A 24,837-nucleotide genomic window follows, 5' to 3' on the forward strand; every position below is an offset into this window, starting at 1 on the left:
TACAGGTGCCGCCATCACGCCCAGCTAATTTTTGTATTTTTCTGTAGAGACGGGGTTTGGCCATGTCGCCCAGGCTGGTCTGGAATTCTGGGCCCAAGCGATCTGCCTGCCTTGGCCTCCCAAAGTGTCAAGATTACAGGCCTGAGCCGTGGTGTCTGGCTGCCTGGACTCTTGAATGAAAACAATACCTGATATAGACCACAATAAGTTACTACCAATAAGGCCAGGAAGGAGAGAGAGATGGGCAGAATTCTGCCAACTTTCCTTTTTAAAAGTTGACATTTTATTAAAAAAAAAAAAAGGTTGACAGGCCAACTTTCCTACAGAATGAGTCCTTGAGCAACCCAGAACACCCTTAGCTATGACAATAGTCCACAGGCAGTAGTGTCCTTTCTTAAGGAACCCTTCTAAAGGTTTCCTTGTCAAGGTGGGAAAGGGAAGCGTTCCTGACTTGCTTATGAAACTTATGTGAATGATAAACACACCTAAAATGTCAGAGCGAACAAGTAAACAGCTCTGTGTCTGAGGCTGTCAGGCATAGGGCCTAAAATAAGTTTGATGTCTTCTGCCTCTCTTCTCATGTTTACCTTCCCTGGGGATCTGTGTTTGAGGGCTAACCAGGAGCCCAAGGCCCCCCACACACTAAGTAATGAATAGAAATGTATTGGAAGTGAATGAATGAATGAATCAACCAGTGACTCGGTGGATACATGTGTGCTTGATGATTAGAGATGCTTTGTCCTTTTAGAATAATGATTTGATATAGAAGAGTGAAAAAACCAGCCTTGCGGAATGTCGCTGAGGCTACTGCAGACATATAAATTTCAACACAAATGTTTGAATCCAGTGATTTTTAATAGACCATGGAATATGCTCTGTTGATGCGTGATTGAATTAAGAGCTACTTACTGAAACTTGTTTAAATACATTCTATGTGCACATTTCAACCTACTCTCCCTCCCTATACCCTTTTTCTGCTTCCCAGGAATGTGCACATTACTTCCTCGAGGTTAAAGACAAAGATATCAAGCATGCCTTGGCTGGGCTTTTTGTTGAAATCCTTGTTCCAGTCGCTGCTGTGAGTTACATTTTCATTTCTAAAAACTCTTCAAATTGTATCACAAAATCAACAATTTTATTAATATAATATTCACATGCATCTCTATTTCAGGCTGTTAAAAATGAAGTAAATGTCCCCTGCCTTAGAAATTTTGTGGAAAGCCTGTATGACACCACGCTGGAACTTTCTTCTCGAAAGAAGCATTCCTTGGTTAGTAACTATGAGAAAATCGAAAACACAAACAAAACTGCACAGACTAAAATTCCTAGTCAGGAATCTATTTGAGGATCATAAGGACTCCATAGATGGGAAAAGTACCTGAAGCTCCCTCAAAAAGAGGCAGCATTTGAAACTGAAGCTGGCTTTTTGTATTGGCCATGATTGATTGACGTTCATGTAGGGGGATTAGACCGTGTCACCTCAGATGACCCTCGGGTCCTAAGGAGTCTGTTGTTCACTTTCAAGATTTGGCCTAACTTGATTTTTAATTTAATTTCTGAGAACCTTTTTCCAATCTGAAAGCTAATGTTTATAATAACAGTTTTTTTCTCAATCCCCAGGAACCTGCCCTGGCTAATTCCTATCTGGATACTAGGATCAAAATGGAAACAGGCAGGAAAAGGAGTTGGGAAATACAGTTGCCCCTAGAAAGGATTCTCTGAAGGCTGAGAAAATAATTCTTGGGAAGGTTTTGGTACTGAAGAGCAGTATAGAAAAGTCTTTTAGGTTACCACCACCTTTTACCCGCTGTGGTGAATAAAGCTTTGGTTTATGAATTGGCAAGTGGTGTAAAAGCTGTAATGTGAAAGTTGGGAGGAAGCAAGTTGCTTAGGGATCTGGTTACTGGCATGGTTTATGCTCGTCTCCAGAGGATGAACATCCCTACCATGATTTGAGCAGGTACTTAGGGTTGCTTTGCTGATAGTGGTGACAAATTTGCTCATTTATCTATGTTCTGTGGTCATTGTGACTAAGTGCATGCATATTTTTTAGATTACTGACTAGCATTAGAGCTGCACTCAATGGTAGCAGTAGTTCCAAGTCCCTTTAAAACTAAGTTATTAAAAACAAAAACAAAAAACAAAAAAACTAATGACCTGTTAAGCATTGTGGGCAGTTGTTTCTTGTTAATTCAAGTTAACAGATGAGCCAGTTACATTTTTATTTCACAATCCTTGATTTAGGGGGAATCATAAAGGTCTATCACATCTGGCTTAGCAAAATAGTGATGGATTCTGCATGTATGATTTTTTGGGTAGCTGCTCATTACCTTTGCTGTCTTCTCCAGTTGCTGTGGGAAGCTGGCCCAGTTCGGCAGGAAAAGCACAGTAGCACCTCTGTTTATTCGGTCATAAGCAAATTCCTCCTGTGGTTAAATTTGTCTTGGTAGAGTTTACCAGTGCAATAACATTTCTTTTAGGAATCTTCCTTAATTACCAGAAGGTTGCACGCAAAAGAAAATATAGACAACTACCTCTAAGATAGGGACAAACTATTAGATGTCTATGAGAAAAAAAGCCAATAACATTTTCAAAATGTGTGTGCCTTCCTGCTTTTTTTTTCTGGAGATAAGAGAGTGATCTAAGATGTTAAGTTTGTTTTTAAAGGTTTTAAGCAAAGTCTAAATCATTGAATCAGATTTCTGCATTATTGTATATGAAACTTATTTCATTTTATTATATGCTATCCATAATTCTTGGTTATTCCATCTCCAGCATTATCAGAAAGTGTCTGTGAAATGCACACCAGTGCCCTGCATCCACTGGGCACTGCTGTGCTACGCAGCGTCCTGTTTCTTGCCCACAGAGCCCCAGAGGGAGATGGCAAGGTAGTGGGTACAGAGAATGTATGTTACCTGGTTTGTTGAAATATAAATTATCCTGTGACCTCCTCTCTTTTCTCCTCAGGCCTTGTACCCTCTGGTGACCTGTTTGCTCTGTGTCAGTCAGAAGCAGCTGTTCCTGAACAGGTGGCACATTTTCCTCAACAACTGCTTGTCCAACCTTAAAGTTAGTATTTGTCAGCTCAAAAACGATCTTTTTAAAACATTTACATAGTTTTTAGGCTGGTCGATGTGCTTCTGGAAGTGACTCCTGATGTTTGCCAGGGGAATTGTCCTATACTGGTGGAATAATGAAAAAAATATTAATAACAGTTCTTATTAAATACAGTCAATTTTAGAAAGTGACTAGGAATAAGATAAATCACTTCAGATTTGGGAAAAATAAATCTGTTCTAGCAAGGATCACTTTAAAAGTAGAATTAAATGTTCCTTTATATGCATCCATTGTCACATTTTATCTAAATGATTTAAAAATAGAATAAGGGCCACATTCAGCTAATAGAAGCATGCGCCTTGATCTCAGAAGCTCACTTATGCCTTTTCCATCCTTCCTCTATCCCCTCCAGTCTAGGAGAATGTCTCTGGGGCAAAAGCTCCAGTCTGTGGAAGGACTGACCTAGCAACAGAGAGTGCTTCTTCCTTGTCACTGTCGTTTGTAATTCTTGAAGGTATCCTGTTCAAGCCGCATGGCAGTCAGTCCTAAGCATTCACTGTTTCCAGCAATACACCTTCAGCACAGGTGCTGGGTGACGTGAGGAATCAAGTCATAGTGCCTGTGGCTCAAACAGCTGTAATGATTAGCTTTAAAATGGACTTTATAACTTAAAAGTGGTGAATATGCTTTAAGTTTTAGTAACCTATTGATAAAAGACAGTGAAATGAAAACTATCCCTAGTATAAGTGCAAATAGGATGTATTTTTGACAGTTGTCCTTGGTTGTGTCCAAAGATGTGATTAAATTTCTTTTACCAGTTTGATATTAGCTGCTTTTGATTTTAAGAATATACTTAGTTATAAAATTTTGTATGTGCTTATACACGTTGCCTTTTTTTTTTCTATGATGCTTTAATTTGGTGAAGTAGTTAAGATTAATTATATTATTTTGGCATTTACCATAATTACACAATAATCTGCATTAGAGCTGTTTTAAGCACCAACTATGAGCTGTCTCTGAAAGCTGATTGTGAAATCCAAGATTAGAATCATTCATTTTCTTCAAATTGGCAGTGAAATATAATAGCAGTGGATAGACAGTTAAGCTTTTAAGTACTCTGAAAAAATGAAATGCTTTTCAGGGTTATCAAGTGTTATATAAAGGCCACTTTCAGGTTTTGTTGTTGTTGTTTGTTGCTTTTGTTTGTTTGTTTGTTGTTTTGAGGATCTGCCATATAACTCTTAACATGTAGCCCAGTGTCATTTGTTAATTGGTCCACTTTTAAGTTATCCAGCTGTTAGTTCATTAAATATTTTTTTCTATTACATTTTACACAGATAGGAAATGGTAACTTTATTGAAAACAGAGAGGGGGATTATTGAGAGTGCTTATAGTGCAGTTTTCTGTATATTCTGTGTTTAATGTGTATGAGTTTTTGCTTGGAATTACAATAATATTTTTCATGACAATCTATTGCTGTGGCCACAGAGACCCCAATTTTTTGTCTGAACTTGTTTCTGAAACATAGCAGAGCATCTTACTTTGGAACTTAATTACTTCAAAGTTAGAATGTTGCTTACAGCTCTAGTCAAACCCCACCAGAAAGATTTAATACGAGGGTTATATACAGCCCCAGAGAGGAGCAGGCCTGGGCACTGACAGTATTTCTCTGTGCAAACATTTCAAGCACTCAGATTTCTAAGAGGCAGTAAGGCCAGAAAGAGCATGTAGAGTGAATGCTGTAGAGACTGAACCACATTCCAGAATTCAGTCCAGCAGGGACTTATGTAGTGTCCACTGTGTGAGGTGCTAGGGAAAGTGCTGAAAGTGGGAAGGAGGGCGAAAGCAATTCTGTAAAAACTAGATTAGAATAGAGTCCCTGTCCTTGACAAGCTTAGAATTTCATTGGAGGATATGTAATGAAGTTTCAAAATGCGTGATGCAGACAGTGAAGGATGTAAAAGGTAGGAGTAGAGAGATACCTGTGAGAGTTGTGGAGGTCATGTACCCCACGAATCATGAAAGAAGTGATTAGGCAAAGTAAGGCAGAAAGGCAGTGATATTTTATGGGTAATAATCTATTTGAATTAACTACCTCAAGGCTAAAAGATATAAAAAGATCCTTGGTAAGATAAAAATGAAATAAAATTGTATCGCGTATATTTAGAACTAAACCTAGTAGGGATTTGAATGGGACCATTTAAAAAATGTTACTAATATTCAGAAAACCTTCCAAACCTCCTCTTAAGTCCTTAGTAAGGAAGAAATACCTGAGAAAAACTAACACAGCTTCAGAGATATTCTTTGTCTTGAATTGCTACAGTATTTTATGGGATTTAGAACCAATTCTGCCATTTCCTAAGTGACCACCAAATCAACCCTTCCCCACGCACTTTCCTGCACCCTTCCCTGCCTTCCTTACCCCTCCTCAGCCACAGATGCTTTAGGATAGTGAACCTCGCATCTGAATCCCACACGCTGACCTTGGTAGTCACCTTTGATGTATTCTGTAGAGGTGAGCCATCAGGGGCAGCATGGCAGAGCAGAGCAGAAGTGTGCGTGAGCATGAAAACCTGCCCGCTTTCATTGTAAACAAGCTCTCAGGGTCAACACTCACTTAATGTCGATGCCTGGTTTATTCCCAGCGTTAGTCGGTCAGAAGCAGGTTGCTTTGGGAGAACAGACTTGAAATCTTTAATATTTCCACTTAATTAACTTAAGCATCTATTAGTAATATTCCATTATAAACTGATGAGAAACGTATAGCACCTTTTCACTAATACATTCACATCTTTCAGGAATTCTTGGTCCGTGGTGACCAATACTTTTTTCTTCTATGTATTTTATGTCAGAATCTGAACATATTGTGCTACAAAAAAAATGCATTCCCTTCACATCTACCATACACCACCTAATTCTGACAAAAGGAAATATGCTTTGTGAACTTGATTTAATAGTACTTTTAAAATGTTGAGTCACCATTTACAAATGAGAAAAAAGTTAAAAATTTAAAAATTAAATAAAATGAAATTATCATGTTCATAATAGCTATGTGCTAGTTTCTTATCCTTCAAAATAAAATGAATTGAGAGAATTTCAAATTTTCTTATATTTTATAAAAATGAATGTAATATACCAATGAGACCCAAATTATAATTTAAAAAAGACAGAAAAGAAACCTCAGTGGTTAAGAAGTGAATTAATTATATGATCCATAATAATAACAGTAGCCCTCATTCACTGGAGATACATTATGAGCAGGCGAGTGGCAGGGGCTTCATATACATTGTTGTGGGTATCATGGCAACGCCACAGGCTACGCTGAGTATTCCCTATGCTTTCATGAATGTTGTTTATGCGTTTCTAAATATTTTGCTCAGATAGCAATACTGAGGTTAGACATGATTCAGTTTAGTGTCAAAGTTGGAGAAACCAAAGTACAGAATGAGAAAGAATACTCCTTTTTTCTCAGGGAGCACTTATGCTAGGACTTAAATCCATTCAGTCAGTTACCAACAATTCTTTACAAGTAGTCGACCAGGCACAGTTCTAGGTACTGGGAGTAAGTGATGAGTAAGACAGTAGCACTCCCTGGTCTCTTAGACCTTGTAATTTAGTGGAGGAGACAGACCAACAAGCAAATAAATACATACATGAGGAGGAAAAAAAACCAGATAATGATAACTGCTCTAAAGGAGCATAAACCTAATAGATATTATAAACCTAATAGACATTATGCTTTAAAGGAGCATAAACCTAGTAGATATCATAAACCTAATAGATATTATGATGGAGAATGATGCATTCAGGGAAGGCAGGCAAGGGAGGTACAAGCAGTGTATTTGATTTCCAGTAAAAATCTCAAAACGAGTGTGGTTGCCATAAATATATTTGATGAAGTTTGTGTATAGCACTTCAATATTTGTATGTAATAATTGCAATAAAGTTTGAATGCTTTTTTCAACTTTTCACATAATAGTAAGATTATTAATGTTATCTTGTAAGTGGAGACATTGAGTAATATATTAAAGATTCCACAATCATTGCCTGAATTAATTAAAATATATGGCATTTATTTTAAAATGACTACTTTTCTCTTTTAAATACCAAATTTAAATGGTGTAGTATTAGCTATTTTAATTATTAATTTTCAAGATATAGTTATTCTGCTTTACTGTTAATCTCATTTGTATAATCTTGAGAAAATCTGTTTCAGATCTATCAAAATAGAGACACATTTCAAAGATTCCAGTAATGCACATAAACTGGACCTAAAAATTAGTAATAAGATGACGAGCACATTATTTTCCATGAATGCTTTATTTATCCAACCATTCAATAGAAAAATAATTGCCATTAAAATGTTGTTATGATAATTTTAGAGATTATCCTAAACTGTAGCAACAGGTTATTTGGATAATATACAGTCATCAAACCCAGTGAATCATAATCAAAGTAAATTGATTCAAGTATCAGAAATGTCAAAAAGATGGAAAGTATTGGCTGTGATATGCAAAGAAATATAACAAAGACATAGATTTACTTAGATGGCTTTCTCTTTGAAATGGAAGAGAAAACTAGAAGGTATTTTAAGTATAACAAAATTAGTAGATGACTAAAATTATCTATCTCACTAGGTCTTTACCTTAACATACATAAGAATCACTACAGAAGCCTGTTATAAATGCACTTTCTTGAAGCCCACTTTCCGAGGTTCTGGTTCAGAATATCTAAGGTGCAGCCCAGGAATCTGCATATTTATAAGCAGCACAGGTGACTTGGTGCAAATAATCAGCCTGATGGACCTTGAGTAACATTGGTCTATACCACTGATTGCATCACCAGCCAAGTTATCAGTGAATTCACTTGTCCTCATTTGTTACCATTAACTCTGAATTGTTTTAACTAAATTAATTAAAAGCAAAATTTAAAGGAAGTAGGCATGTTATTAGATAGGCTGACACATCCCATGAAGTCAGTGACTGGCAGTGAGGTGAGATGCAGCAGGTCCAGGGAAGATCTACTCTGAAGCTAGTTTCTTGTTTCTTAAACAATTATATCGGTGAACCTCAGAGCCATAATAAATGCATACCATTAATTAATTATTGGTTAATTAATTAAGGGAGATGCAGATACCAACGGAAGAATGGTTTTTTGATCTTGAAGCAAGTATCTTTGACACAGAAATCAGTGGTTTGAGACATATGCTGAAATGTCTGCATCCTGAAAATATACATCAAGCACCTATTCTGTTAGCTGCTAAGGAAATACAAAGACAGATGAAGAAGAAGTGCTGTCTTCAAGTAGAGTAGGTACCAATAGCATATGTGTGCAGCCTCCACATAATATTAAGTTGAAGTGGAAAATTTAAAGCTTTTAAAGCCACTGAGGCCAGATTGCCTAGGTGCAGATTCTAGCACTGTCATTTATCAGCTGTGTGACCTTGGGTAAGTTATTTGCCCTCTCTGTGCCTAGAATCTACGCCATACATTGTTGTGAAAATTAAAATGAGTTAATATAAGTGCAGCATTGATTAAAATAAAATACCTGCTATAGCAAGCACCATTTAATACATACATTTCAATTTCTGAGAAAACAGTACTTATTGGAGCATAAGTCAATTCCTATCCCGGCTGTCGTTTACTAACCTGGTTTACTGTCATTTACTTTGAGCAATTTATTGGGCCTTCTCTCATTTATAAAATCCTTCAATTGATATCTTGTTACGTGAAAGCACATCTGAAATACCAAAATTCCATACAAGTGCAAGGTATTTATTACTGTCATTATAATATGAAAATTAGCTTCACCTACATGGCAAAGTTTGTCTTTCGTGTAGGTCCTGTACAAATTAATCTACAAATTTATGCATCAAGTTGTTCAGCTACTACTCAGATTGTTTTTGTTTTTGAATACTTTCTGGTTTTGTTTTTAATATATAACCTGCTGTATGGTAGTCACCGAGGACACAAAAATGAACAAATCAGAATGCCTGGAGCTCACTGGTAAGAAACATTCAAGTAAAGGATGTCTGTTTCCTGGAAAACAGAGAGCAGGGGCACTTGGTAGCCTTCCAGAGGATTGGGACAGGAGTAGAGGGGCAGGGGAATATAATAAGAGGAGGTGTCACCTAATCGAATTTAAGTTCTCCAAGTAGACAAGGGTAGGAAGGCATTCCAGGCATGCAGGGAATTGCAAAAGGGATGTTGCAGTGCAAGGTTCACCTACCACAAGGCAGAGGCAGGAAGTGGTACAAGGGAGCCAGGTCACAAAAGGCCCCTCATGTGCCATATTATGAAATTTGGACATTGTCCAGTAGGTGACTAGAAGCCACTTAAGTCTTTAAATGCAGGACTTTAAATGCAGGAAAGTAAAAAAACATGTTTGTATTTTTAAGAATATCATTTGTGCAAGAATGGAAGAGAGGCCAGAAAATCCATTTAGGAGGAGGTTGCAATGATGTGATATCATCTTGAAATGCTAAAAACCAATTAACAGTACATAATCCACAGACAGACTAAAACCTAAGTTTGCCACTTTGCTTTTCAGTGCCTATGGAAGGAAAAATAATCTCAGAAGTGTTCTTAAGAGTGAAAGACTATTGGTCACAATAAGATGCAAGAAAAATGGTAGACAAGAGGGACAGATCAAATATTTTAAAGAAGTTGAAGTTGACACAGAAGACACTAATGTCAATCACTTAAACTAGAGATTTCAGTTATGGTCTACAGTGAAATTGAGATGATACGTGCTTTCCTCATCGTGATTCACAATGAGAGAGAATGTATATGAAAGAATTTCAAATGATACGCTATGCAAATATAAACTGTTACATATATTTTAAAAAAGGAAATTCGCAAAGGAAAAGATGTTTCTACTAGAAGAGAAGCTCCCTAAAGGCAGGGGCTACATTGCCCTTGTTTGCTGCTGGATTGCAGGTGTCTTCTACATAATAATACTACAGGCAGATACAGCGTTAAGTACCCTATGTGCATTAACTCATTTAACTCTCATACATTCCTGTGATGGAGGTAGGATTATCATCTGCATTTCCCAGACAGGGAAAATCAGACCCAGAGAGTTTAAAATGCTTTCGCTAGGTCACACAGCTAATAAATTATAAGGCAAGAATGGATTGAAACCCAGGCAGTCTGTGTGTGGAGTCTACTTTTAACCACCATGTAAGTATACCATAGGCATCTGCTGATTTGGACCAATTGGAAGACGAGTAGTCAGAAGTTTTGAAATTTTTAAATGATCGAATATTTTAAATGCAACTTTACTAGTTTCAAGTCCCCTTTAAGTAACTAAAACATTTGACAAATTTTACCTGTTATTTTAACAGGCAAAAAAAAAAACCTTCTACATAAATGTGTGCTTCTAAAAAGCCAGGGTTGTTTTTTTTTTCTCCATGAAGCTAAACAAATAGCTATAAAGTTCATCTAGAAGAATAAACATGCAAGAAAATCTTGGAAACCACTAAAAATTAAAAAAAAAAAAAAAGCAATGGACTATATAAAGTAGGCCATACTAGATATTAACACATTATAAAACCTGAATAATTAAAATGGTGTGGTATTAATACTTGAATACACAAGACTAGTAGAACAAAAAGAAATGTAGAACAGACCTAAATGTATATGGAAATTTAGACTTTTAGAATAATGACCACCCTAAAAAGTTGTTAGACTACAAAGACTATGAAGTCTATCTTTCCTAAATCTAAAAATTTCTCACTATAGCCTTTCCTATAGAATTTATTTATGTGGATCATCTTTATTCAGTAACAGTTTAAAGATAAACTTTATCCCAGATCATTTCTAAACAATTATGAATTCTATAAAAATCAGTACCTAAATTATCTACACTAAGAAAAGAGAATCATATGACTAAATAAATGGAGATAGACAAGTAACATAAAGGCAAAAGACCTATCAGAAAGTTAAGATACTGAAAGACTGGTTAGCAAACATTCATTGACCCCATGCAGAAAAGCAGAAATTTTAATAGATCTTAGGGGTAAATAATGCCCCCTTTTTTCAGAGAATCTATCATTTATGTGGGAGCTGATGTTTAAACAAGATCCCCACCCCCCACCCCCCCAACATAGGTAAGGAGTTGAAGAGCTATGCTAGAGGTATGTATGAGAGTCAGGGGACACTCAGGAGGAAATAATTAGTTTTAATGGGCTGGGATTTAAGACATCAGGGAGGAACAGAGAAGGCTTCACAAAGGAGAGGACATCCAAGCCCACTATAAAGAATGAACAGGGTTCACTTGGGAGAAAAGAAAGATTCAGGAATGGGGGTGGAAGGGCATTTCTATCATGGAAATAGAATGAACATGGCCTAGCTAGGGTTTACATAGCTTGCGGGAGAGTAACAGGATGGGAGGCAGAAGAGACAGGTTAGAGCCAGCTATTGACTAGTCTGGTATGCCAGGCCAACAAATGTTAACTTGATCCCACAGGCACCAGGGAAACCACTGATTCTGTGATTTCTATATAGAAAGGATTATAATTGGTATAAGATAGACAGCGGGGCAGGGATTGACTTAGGGAGACTGTTAGGAGGGTACTGCAGCAGTCCAGATGACAGTGCTGGGAGCCCGAGCTATAGCAAAGGAAGTGAGAATGGATAAGAGGTCCAATTCAAGAGAAATTTTGTGAATAAAATCTATAAAATTGTTTGAAAGAATGGAGAGTCAGAAGGAAGGAATGGAGGAATGAAGTGTCCACGAGATGATGAAACCCACACTCTCCTCTCTAACCGATTTTTTAATGCCTGGGTGCCCACAACTGGTCTCCCTGCCTCTGCTCCATTCCCCATGCTGCAGACATTGGACTTCCTCTGTGGTCTCTCTGATCTCATTGGCTGCCTGTCACCATCATGAGCTTGTTCTCCTCATGAAAGGTGCCTCATGTGGCCCCTGCTTTCCTCTCAAGCCTCACCAGCTACTGCTCCTTCACCTGGCCTTGCAGTGGCCCTTCACCAGCATACAAAGGATTCCCAGGCTCCAAAACAGGAGCCCGTTGGTCCTCCATTTCTCTCAGGTTCCATGTGCTCTTGCCTCTGCCTACATACCTCCCCCTCCCAACTTTTTTTTTTTACACCTTTCAAAGTATCTAGGGCCACAAACCGTGGCAAGCTCAGCGTAGTAACTCAAATGTGTGTGCATTATGAATGAGTACGACAAAAATGGATTTAAGATTCATCTGAGTTTGTTGTTGTTGTTGTTGTTGTTGTTGTTGTTGTTTTGAGACAGAGTCTCTCTCTGTCGCCCAGGCTGAAGTGCAATGGCGCGATCTCGTCTCACTGCAACCTCTGCTTCCCGGGTTCAAGCAGTTCTCTGCCTCAGCCTCCCAAGTAGCTGGGATTACAGGCACCCGCCACCACACCCAGCTAATTTTTGTATTTTTAATAGAGACCAGGTTTCACCATCTTGGCCAGGCTGGTCTCGAACTCCTGACCTCGTGATCCACCTGCCTCGGCCTCCCAAAGTGCTGGGATTACAGGCGTGAGTCATCTGAGTTTTTATATGCTCCTGGAATCCTTTCCTGACCCCATTCCTTGAGTTTGCCATGTGTTGCCCTTCTTCCTATCCTCTAGCTTCTGTCCCTACCAGTTTTTTGTACTGTTGTAGAGTTGATTCCCATCCCCCAAAGACTGTGAACATCTTAAGGGAAAGGATTATCTTTTGTCTCTACGTCTCAGGTTCTAGCACAGTACCTAGTACACATTAGTCTCAATAAATATCGGAGGGTAATCAGATGGGATGGGGATGGGGCGGAGGCGTTGGAGAATCAAAACAATAAGGGTTTAAAAGAACATAATCAACAATAAAAAGAACAGACTGATTCTCCTATTGGTGCTAAAGAATTTGGGTTCCCTAGGGCTGGAGGGAGAAGATAATCTCTTGAGTACTCACCTTGGCAAATGAGAAAGTGACATGGCTTTCCCCAGAATTACTCTGTCCCACCATTTATATGCCTCCTCATGGATGATTTATCCTATGAGCATTGAGAGGCCAATACCCTGTAAGTCCCAGATGATGCAATGTGCCTTGTGAGTACCCAGCCATCCACCTGGAGCTTGCCTTTTCCAGGCCTTCAGAGAAGAGCCATCTCTGGAACCTCAGACCTCGCTATTTACATCTGCAGTCTTACATCTTGGTTTCTGTTATAGAACAAAGACCCCAAGATGGCTCGAGTTGCACTGGAATCTCTCTACCGATTACTTTGGGTTTACATGATTCGAATTAAATGTGAAAGCAACACAGCTACTCAGAGGTAAGGATTTGGCTTGTGTCAATGGTAACCACATCACTCAGCCACTGCAGAGGGTGCTTCTTTTATTACTACCTATGCTAACTCAACTAGAAGCTATTCAAAGCTGACAGTTTCCAAAATATCTACGTCCTAAGGAACATTTTCAGGCTTTCCATAGTCATTGGCTCAACACCCATTACAAAAGCTCCAGCCTCTACCAGGATCAACAGGTTCCACTTCCAGAGTTGCATTTGCCACTTTAACAACAACAACAAAAAAGCTATCATTTTCCATCTGCTCTTAGTTTTCCAGAAAACTTTTCATAGAGTAATTATGCTAATGGAAAGGGGTGAGGTGGTTTGTTTTCTTTTTCTGAATTCTCTCTGATACTTAGATAAGATGAAACATCTGCCATTTTCTCTTACAGAACTGGAGCTCAGCCAATCTTGCTTGTTTTCTCTTTTCCCCCTTATCTTTCAGCCGACTTATAACCATCATCACCACACTTTTCCCCAAAGGGTCCCGTGGTGTGGTGCCAAGGGACATGCCTCTGAACATCTTTGTGAAAATCATCCAGTTCATTGCCCAGGTAATGGAGAAGATTCTGGTGGTGGGCATCTTCTAATGGTTTTTAAGCAGCCAGCCTCCTTCTTATGAAGTACTAAAAGATGGAAAGTCTAAATTAATATCTTACGTGTTTAGACTTCTGAGAAAGGTTTAAAGTGTTTTCACACACAGCCTATTCTTTTGCTTCAAAACAAGTTTTGAGTTGAGTACATCAATTGTTTTCAGCATCTGATAAATGAAGAAACAGAGACAGAGTTTAAGTGGCTCATCTGAGTCACAAAGTCTATGAATTAGTAAGATTATCTTGACTCTTCACCTCTGTTTTTTTCCTGCTTCTCTGCTCTGGATTCTGCAAGTAAAGAGGAAGCAAAGGGTCTGATGTTCAGAGAAAACCAAAAGAGAACAATTTAGCAAAATGTGAGGAATAAATAATAATGTTATTTCAACCTATGAAAAAGATTTTAATAGGAATATTAGCATTTATCAAGCACTCTTTTGCCAAGAACTGTTCTAAGTGCTTTATGTATATTAATGACTTAACAGTTTCAGTAATATTAAACATAGTTTTTAATATGTAATTTACTATTTGAACCCAGGAGTTTTACTTTTCAAAACACTTTGTGAGTAAATGGGTTTACCACAACTTTAACCTCCTTGTGCATAGGAACAGGAAAAGACTATTATTCCAGTCCAGCCTCTGCCATGAGCCAACTCTATAAGCTTAAACAAGTCAGAGAATGTCTTCTTTCTATTTCTTTATCTGTAAAATGGGAACGAAAATGCTTGCCTCAGAATATTGTGTGCTTAAAAAGAAATAATAGGCATGAAAGTACTGTTGAAGTACAATTGATATGGACATAAAGTGTAAGATTCAATTCCTGCTTCACAGATGATTTGACAGTAATATCTCTCTTTGTGTTTGGTGCAGTGAAGTAGCTCTGTAATATTTGTACTTAGGGAAGGGACATTATTTGCTCTGCAGGTGAAAGAATTAATGTAATTTTTCTGCACATGATTATCATGTGACTGAGAATGTGCTTTGTTTATTCCGGAATATGTTGTATAAAATGAACCTGTTTTATTTATATATATATAAATAAATATGTATATACACACACACATATATACACACACAGATACCTGATGTATTTTTATATATATATCTATTAATTATATATACCTGATATATATATTCCTGATATATTTTTGAATATATTAATTATGCATATTAACTATTATTATATGTATACCTGGTATATTATACCTGTTATACTATATATATACACACAAACCCCAATATATTAAGTAACCTTAATATATCTTATGTGTTGATTACATGTCTCACATGCAGAATTGTTTGTTATAATATGAGCCAAAGGATTTGTAATGTTAGAGAATAAAAGAAAATGATCATTTTGCAGTGATCTCTTTAAAAATACATTTTCAAAGAGGTACAGTACAAGTAGAAAGAGTTCACACTCTTTATAAGCCCAGATACCCCAAGCGTTTGGTTATTTGATTTGTGGGGGGGTCTTTTGTCATTAGTCATAGTGTGGTTTAGGGGCCAATTACATATTTTGTATAATGAAGGCCTCCTTGCACACCACACAAAACAGAAGCAGTCCTACCCTCGGCTCAGATGGGCATGGTCTTCCTCCAGGTTCCTTGCAAGCCACAAAACCGAGCAGTGCACCCCCACTTTTAGCCACCACCTGTTTGCTTGGTGCTTATTGATGAAAATAGCCATTTTATGTTGAGTTTATATTTTAACACTTCCATTTTGTGTTCTTGTTTTTACTATAGGAACGTTTAGATTTTGCAATGAAAGAAATCATTTTCGATTTTCTTTGTGTGGGAAAACCAGCAAAAGCATTCAGTCTCAACCCAGAGGTATGAATGATCCTTTTATGTACTTCTAACAGAGCATATCTTCACGGAGCCATACCTTTGCTTTGTGGCTTTGGAGAATGGGGTGAGGGACGTCTTCTCACAGAGTCTTCTATTTGTTCCTGTCAATGTCCAAATTCAGACGATGGTGGAATTTCAGAAGTAAAATTTTGGATGAATAGATTTAGAATGAAATGGTTAGATGAAAGGTTGATGTGCTACCATATTCTGTTCTTGTATAACAGAGTAATTCTTGCCCAAAAAGATAATTCATCACTAAAAGTCAGGTTGTTTTATTTGAGAAAAGTCAGTGCTTTTACTTATAACTGTTTAACAAATTTAGCATTGGGAAGTGATGAAACAGAGAAGAACAAATATGTGTAATTATAAAAACAGTGAAACAATGAAATTAAATAAATAATGTATGCACATCTGTTTCTGTGACCGCATCCCAACTCCAGGGCAGGCAGATTGTGGAGATGAGTATACAGTGGGTGTCATACACATCGTGGAGCAGTGGAGGATGTGCACATGAAAAGCACATATAATTTTAAACTTTTAAAAACACTGTCAGCCAACAAAAGTAGGCCTGGCACACTGCCTCCTTTTCTATGAGGTGGTAGAAAGAACACTGGACCAGAAGTCAGCAGAGCCAGATTTGCCACTTGCCACTTGTCACAGGCTCTGCTGCTTTTCCTAACTGTGTGACATTTACCTCTATGAACTCCAGCTTTTTCACCAGTAAAAATGACAAAATGCTTTTCTACTTCAACTCGCAGAGGAATTGTGATATTAGGAAGAGTACATTATGAACTCTTAAGAAAAAAAAGGGCGAAAGAAGACAGGGAGAGAGGGAGAGAGGAGACTGCACACCATAAAAATGAAATACATAGAGAGTTCCTATCATCTATGTATTATCATCTGCCTCCTTCATTCTGTCAGTGGGGAAGGGGGCCCAGAGGCTGGAGACAGGCAGCTTGTTGGTAGCAGAGGGACCCAGGTCCCTGTTCGTCCCGTGCTCCCCACCACACCCCATATTCTCTTCTTGATACTAAGGTTGCCACATATCTGGGAACAGCACAAAAGTCCAAAAATGGGAGTTTCTGTCTGGTGTCCAGTGACCTCACAGGCTTCTGGAATGACTGCAGCCAGGGTCTCTGGGCCAATGGGAGGGGGTAGGGCCAGTGCCAAACCAGAGCCTTTTGGCTGGAAGGAGGCCCAGAGCTATACAGTGAAGAGCCTTCTCTTGCTGGGAAGGTTCTCAAGACATTCTTCATTTCTTAGCAGTCATGGCTCTACTGTCTTTAACAATCAGTTCTCAGAATTACTGGATTACTTGTCTAAAAAGGACATGTTAAAAGCTATTACCATCATTATCACTGTCTATAAAATGTATTCTTGGTTCTTTTCTCAAACTCCTCATTCAGTCAGTGCTTAATTAGTTAACCTCTCTGTGTAGAGCAGTTGGAACCGTGATTTAAGAAAAAATACCAATGGGAGTAAATATTTGGTTATCTTCTTCCATTTCTCATGATCTTGTAGATTTATGAAATAATGCATTTATCAGTAGTTGGTAATTATAAGCCCAAAGGCATACCCATAACCCTACTCAAAAGCAGACAGGAGGACAGCATAGTCTGCAAAGCAGATGTCATACACTCAATGAAACACGCTGTAGGGCATTGGTTCTCAGGAAACCAGTTCAGATTGGGTCTTAAATAATATTTTTGAAGTAGCTTGTGGAACAAGGCCTGGAGATCTAAAGGATTATCTTACTGTAAAGTTTATGCTGTGCCACCCCTCAGCTCTTCAGTAATTTCTAGGTAATTGCCTTGTTTTGGTGCACACTTACATGACCTTCTGTATCCATCCTCATCGTCATGAAGACTTGCTGGTCTGTGAGAAGAGTTTCTTGGTCATCAATTTCTGTGTTTTTCCTTGACCTACAATAGCGTGAAGCCAGAGGTCTTATGCAGCGCTAGCGTCAAGAAGAAGAAATAAAAGCATATAGATTGGAAAGGAAAAAATAAAATTGTCTTTATCACAGAGAACATGATTATTTATGTACAAAGAACCTAAGGAAAACCTACTAGGACTAATAAATGATTTTAGGAAGTTTGTAGGATACAAGAGAAATAAAATCAATATATTCTAGTAGTGAAGAATTAGAAATTGAACAATTTACAGTAACAATGAAAAACAAAATACTTAGCACTAAAGCTGACAAAATATGTGCAATATTTTAATACTGAAAATTACAAAATACTGAGAGAAATCAAAGAAGACCCAAACAATGAAGAGAAATAACTGTAGATTGAATTACTCAGTGTTAACAACAAGAGGTCAGTTGTCCCCAAATTGATCTATGTAGATTAAACTGAAATCTCAATAATAATAAACCCAGTTAAAATCTCTATACCTTTTCTGTAGAAATCAATAAGCTGATACTAAAATTTATATGGAAAATCAAAGGAACTAGAATAACCAACATAATTTAGTAAAAGAAGAGTAAAATTAGAAGACTAGCATGGCCTGATTTCAGGACTTACTGTAAAGTTGTATAGTGATCAAGGCAGTGTAGTATTGGCAGAAGGATGAATATAAAAACCAGTTGAACAGAATAGAGAATCTAGAAATAGACCAACACATATAGGGTCAATTGATTTTCAACAATGATTCTAAGTTAATTCAGTGGATAGAAGATAATCTTTCAAATAAATGATGGTAAACAATTGGATATCCACCTGCAAAATATTGAACCTCAGCCTATAATTTGCACTGTAAACAAAAATTAACTCGGGGGGCGGAGCAAGATGGCCGAATAGGAGCAGCTCCAGTCTTCAACTCCCAGCGCCAGCGACACAGAAGACCGGTGATTTCGGCATTTTCAACTGAGGTACTGGGTTCATCTCACTGGGGAGTGCCGGACGATCGGTACTGGTCAGCTGCTGCAGCCCGACCAGCGAGAGCTGAAGCAGGGCGAGGCATTGCCTCACCTGAGAAGCGCAAGGGGGAAGGGAATCCCTTTTCCTAGCCAGGGGAACTGAGACACACAACACCTGGAGAATCGGGTAACTCCCACCCCAATACTGCGCTTTGAGCAAACAGGCACACCAGGAGATCATATCCCACACCTGGCCGGGAGGGTCCCACACCCACGGAGCCTCCCTCATTGCTATTACAGCAGTCTGTGATCTACCGGCAAGGCAGCAGCGAGGCTGGGGGAGGGGCGCCCGCCATTGCTGAGGCTTAAGTAGGTAAACAAAGCTGCTGGGAAGCTCGAACTGGGTGGAGCTCACAGCAGCTCAAGGAAACCTGCCTGTCTCTGTAGACTCCACCTCTGGGGGCAGGGCACAGAAAACAATAACAAAGCAGCAGACACCTCTGCAGACGCAAACGACTCTGTCTGACAGCTTTGAAGAGAGCAGTGGATCTCCCAACACGGAGGTTGAGATCTGAGAAGGGACAGACTCCCTGCTCAAGCGGGTCCCTGACCCCTGAGTAGCCTAACTGGGAGACATCCCCCACTAGGGGCAGTCTGACACCCCACACCTCACAGGGTGGAGTACACCCCTGAGAGGAAGCTTCCAAAGCAAGAATCAGACAGGTACACTTGCTGTTCAGAAATATTCTATCTTCTGCAGCCTCTGCTGCTGTTACCCAGGCAAACAGGGTCTGGAGTGGACCTCAAGCAATCTCCAACAGACCTACAGCTGAGGGTCCTGACTGTTAGAAGGAAAACTATCAAACAGGAAGGACACCTACACCAAAACCCCATCAGTACATCACCATCATCAAAGACCAGAGGCAGATAAAACCACAAAGATGGGGAAAAAGCAGGGCAGAAAAGCTGGAAATTCAAAAAACAAGAGCGCATCTCCCCCGGCAAAGGAGCGCAGCTCATCGCCAGCAACGGATCAAAGCTGGACGGAGAATGACTTTGACGAGATGAGAGAAGAAGGCTTCAGTCCATCAAATTTCTCAGAGCTAAAGGAGGAATTACGTACCCAGCGCAAAGAAACTAAAAATCTTGAAAAAAAAGTGGAAGAATTGACGGCTAGACTAATTAATGCAGAGAAGGTCATAAACGAAATGAAAGAGATGAAAACCATGACACGAGAAATACGTGACAAATGCACAAGCTTCAGTAACCGACTCGATCAACTGGAAGAAAGAGTATCAGCAATTGAGGATCAAATGAATGAAATGAAGCGAGAAGAGAAACCAAAAGAAAAAAGAAGAAAAAGAAATGAACAAAGCCTGCAAGAAGTATGGGATTATGTAAAAAGACCAAATCTACGTCTGATTGGGGTGCCTGAAAGTGAGGGGGAAAATGGAACCAAGTTGGAAAACACTCTTCAGGATATCATCCAGGAGAACTTCCCCAACCTAGTAGGGCAGGCCAACATTCAAATCCAGGAAATACAGAGAACGCCACAAAGATACTCCTCGAGAAGAGCAACTCCAAGGCACATAATTGCCAGATTCACCAAAGTTGAAATGAAGGAAAAAATCTTAAGGGCAGCCAGAGAGAAAGGTCGGGTTACCCACAAAGGGAAGCCCATCAGACTCACAGCAGATCTCTCGGCAGAAACTCTCCAAGCCAGAAGAGAGTGGGGGCCAATATTCAACATTCTTAAAGAAAAGAATTTTAAACCCAGAATTTCATATCCAGCCAAACTAAGTTTCATAAGTGAAGGAGAAATAAAATCCTTTACAGATAAGCAAATGCTTAGAGATTTTGTCACCACTAGGCCTGCCTTACAAGAGACCCTGAAGGAAGCACTCAACATGGAAAGGAACAACCGGTACCAGCCATCTCAAAAACATGCCAAAATGTAAAGACCATCGAGGCTAGGAAGAAACTGCATCAACTAATGAGCAAAATAACCAGTTAATATCATAATGGCAGGATCAAGTTCACACATAACAATCTTAACCTTAAATGTAAATGGACTAAATGCTCCAATTAAGAGACACAGACTGGCAAACTGGATAAAGAGTCAAGACCCATCAGTCTGCTGTATTCAGGAGACCCATCTCACACGCAGAGACATACATAGGCTCAAAATAAAGGGATGGAGGAAGATTTACCAAGCAAATGGAGAACAAAAAAAAGCGGGGGTTGCAATACTAGTCTCTGATAAAACAGACTTTAAACCATCAAAGATCAAAAGAGACAAAGAAGGCCATTACATAATGGTAAAGGGATCAATTCAACAGGAAGAGCTAACTATCCTAAATATATATGCACCCAATACAGGAGCACCCAGATTCATAAAGCAAGTCCTTAGAGACTTACAAAGAGACTTAGACTCCCATACAATAATAATGGGAGACTTCAACACTCCATTGTCAACATTAGACAGATCAACGAGACAGAAAGTTAACAAGGATATCCAGGAATTGAACTCATCTCTGCAGCAAGCAGACCTAATAGACATCTATAGAACTCTCCACCCCAAATCTACAGAATATACATTCTTCTCAGCACCACATCGTACTTATTCCAAAATTGACCACGTAATTGGAAGTAAAGCACTCCTCAGCAAATGTACAAGAACAGAAATTATAACAAACTGTCTCTCAGACCACAGTGCAATCAAACTAGAACTCAGGACTAAGAAACTCAATCAAAACCGCTCAACTACATGGAAACTGAACAACCTGCTCCTGAATGACTACTGGGTACATAACGAAATGAAGGCAGAAATAAAGATGTTCTTTGAAACCAATGAGAACAAAGATACAACATACCAGAATCTCTGGGACACATTTAAAGCAGTGTGTAGAGGGAAATTTATAGCACTAAATGCCCACAAGAGAAAGCAGGAAAGATCTAAAATTGACACTCTAACATCGCAATTAAAAGAACTAGAGAAGCAAGAGCAAACACATTCGAAAGCTAGCAGAAGGCTAGAAATAACTAAGATCAGAGCAGAACTGAAGGAGATAGAGACACAAAAAACCCTCCAAAAAAATCAATGAATCCAGGAGTTGGTTTTTTGAAAAGATCAACAAAATTGACAGACCACTAGCAAGACTAATAAAGAAGAAAAGAGAGAAGAATCAAATCGACGCAATTAAAAATGAAAAAGGGGATATCACCACCGACCCCACAGAAATACAAACTACCATCAGAGAATACTATAAACACCTCTACGCAAATAAACTGGAAAATCTAGAAGAAATGGATAATTTCCTGGACACTTACACTCTTCCAAGACTAAACCAGGAAGAAGTTGAATCCCTGAATAGACCAATAGCAGGCTCTGAAATTGAGGCAATAATTAATAGCCTACCAACCAAAAAAAGTCCAGGACCAGATGGATTCACAGCTGAATTCTACCAGAGGTACAAGGAGGAGTTGGTACCATTCCTTCTGAAACTATTCCAATCAATAGAAAAAGAGGGAATCCTCCCTAACTCATTTTATGAGGCCAACATCATCCTGATACCAAAGCCTGGCAGAGATACAACAAAAAAAGAGAATTTTAGACCAATATCCCTGATGAACATCGATGCAAAAATCCTCAATAAAATACTGGCAAACCGGATTCAGCAACACATCAAAAAGCTTATCCACCATGATCAAGTGGGCTTCATCCCTGGGATGCAAGGCTGGTTCAACATTCGCAAATCAATAAACATAATCCAGCATATAAACAGAACCAAAGACAAGAACCACATGATTATTTCAATAGATGCAGAAAAGGCTTTTGACAAAATTCAACAGCCCTTCATGCTAAAAACGCTCAATAAATTCGGTATTGATGGAACGTACCTCAAAATCATAAGAGCTATTTATGACAAACCCACAGCCAATATCATACTGAATGGGCAAAAACTGGAAAAATTCCCTTTGAAAACTGGCACAAGACAGGGATGCCCTCTCTCACCACTCCTATTCAACATAGTGTTGGAAGTTCTGGCTAGGGCAATCAGGCAAGAGAAAGAAATCAAGGGTATTCAGTTAGGAAAAGAAGAAGTCAAATTGTCCCTCTTTGCAGATGACATGATTGTATATTTAGAAAACCCCATTGTCTCAGCCCAAAATCTCCTTAAGCTGATAAGCAACTTCAGCAAAGTCTCAGGATACAAAATTAATGTGCAAAAATCACAAGCATTCTTATACACTAGTAACAGACAAACAGAGAGCCAAATCATGAATGAACTTCCATTCACAATTGCTTCAAAGAGAATCAAATACCTAGGAATCCAACTTACAAGGGATGTAAAGGACCTCTTCAAGGAGAACTACAAACCACTGCTCAGTGAAATAAAAGAGGACACAAACAAATGGAAGAACATACCATGCTCATGGATAGGAAGAATCAATATCGTGAAAATGGCCATACTGCCCAAGGTAATTTATAGATTCAATGCCATCCCCATCAAGCTACCAATGAGTTTCTTCACAGAATTGGAAAAAACTGCTTTAAAGTTCATATGGAACCAAAAAAGAGCCCGCATCTCCAAGACAATCCTAAGTCAAAAGAACAAAGCTGGAGGCATCACGCTACCTGACTTCAAACTATACTACAAGGCTACAGTAACCAAAACAGCATGGTACTGGTACCAAAACAGAGATATAGACCAATGGAACAGAACAGAGTCCTCAGAAATAATACCACACATCTACAGCCATCTGATCTTTGACAAACCTGAGAGAAACAAGAAATGGGGAAAGGATTCCCTATTTAATAAATGGTGCTGGGAAAATTGGCTAGCCATAAGTAGAAAGCTGAAACTGGATCCTTTCCTTACTCCTTATACGAAAATTAATTCAAGATGGATTAGAGACTTAAATGTTAGACCTAATACCATAAAAATCCTAGAGGAAAATCTAGGTAGTACCATTCAGGACATAGGCATGGGCAAAGACTTCATGTCTAAAACACCAAAAGCAACGGCAGCAAAAGCCAAAATTGACAAATGGGATCTCATTAAACTAAAGAGCTTCTGCACAGCAAAAGAAACTACCATCAGAGTGAACAGGCAACCTACAGAATGGGAGAAAATTTTTGCAATCTACTCATCTGACAAAGGGCTAATATCCAGAACCTACAAAGAACTCCAACAAATTTACAAGAAAAAAACAAACAACCCCATCAAAAAGTGGGCAAAGGATATGAATAGACATTTCTCAAAAGAAGACATTCATACAGCCAACAAACACATGAAAAAATGCTCATCATCACTGGCCATCAGAGAAATGCAAATCAAAACCACAATGAGATACCATCTCACACCAGTTAGAATGGCGATCATTCAAAAGTCAGGAAACAACAGGTGCTGGAGAGGATGTGGAGAATTAGGAACACTTTTACACTGTTGGTGGGATTGTAAACTAGTTCAACCATTATGGAAAACAGTATGGCGATTCCTCAAGGATCTAGAACTAGATGTACCATATGACCCAGCCATCCCATTACTGGGTATATACCCAAAGGATTATAAATTATGCTGCTATAAAGACACATGCACACGTATGTTTATTGCAGCACTATTCACAATAGCAAAGACTTGGAATCAACCCAAATGTCCATCAGTGACAGATTGGATTAAGAAAATGTGGCATATATACACCATGGAATACTATGCAGCCATAAAAAAGGATGAGTTTGTGTCCTTTGTAGGGACATGGATGCAGCTGGAATCCATCATTCTTAGCAAACTATCACAAGAACAGAAAACCAAACACCGCATGTTCTCACTCATAGGTGGGAACTGAACAATGAGATCACTTGGACTCGGGAAGGGGAACATCACACACCGGGGCCTATCATGGGGAGGGGGGCGGGGGGAGGGATTGCATTGGGAGTTATACCTGATGTAAATGACGAGTTGATGGGTGCAGCACACCAACAAGGCACAAGTATACATATGTAACAAACCTGCACGTTATGCACATGTACCCTACAACTTACAGTATAATAATAATAAATAAATTTAAAAAAAAAAAAAAAAAAAAAAAAAAAAAAAAAAAATTTGTAATAATGAATAGTTTGTAAAGGGAGACCAGAAAAAAAAAAATCCTAATCTATACTTGTAATGGA

At 38.7% G+C, this 24,837-nt stretch overlaps 1 protein-coding gene across 2 annotated transcripts in view; it reads left to right on the top strand.

The window, feature by feature from the left end:
- FRY (FRY microtubule binding protein) overlaps positions 1–24,837 on the top strand; it is a 274,104-nt gene that overhangs the window by 102,566 nt on the left and 146,701 nt on the right. For both annotated transcript variants that reach the window (XM_025364711.1, XM_025364712.1), the window contains exons 9-14: positions 986–1,078; positions 1,172–1,270; positions 2,968–3,069; positions 13,242–13,345; positions 13,805–13,913; positions 15,695–15,781. In XM_025364711.1, coding sequence (XP_025220496.1) covers positions 986–1,078; positions 1,172–1,270; positions 2,968–3,069; positions 13,242–13,345; positions 13,805–13,913; positions 15,695–15,781 — 594 coding nt within the window. The remainder of the gene's footprint in view (positions 1–985; positions 1,079–1,171; positions 1,271–2,967; positions 3,070–13,241; positions 13,346–13,804; positions 13,914–15,694; positions 15,782–24,837) is intronic.

The sequence above is a fragment of the Theropithecus gelada genome, chromosome 17 (genome assembly GCF_003255815.1).
Source record: "Theropithecus gelada isolate Dixy chromosome 17, Tgel_1.0, whole genome shotgun sequence".
Classification (NCBI taxonomy): Eukaryota; Metazoa; Chordata; class Mammalia; order Primates; family Cercopithecidae; genus Theropithecus; species Theropithecus gelada.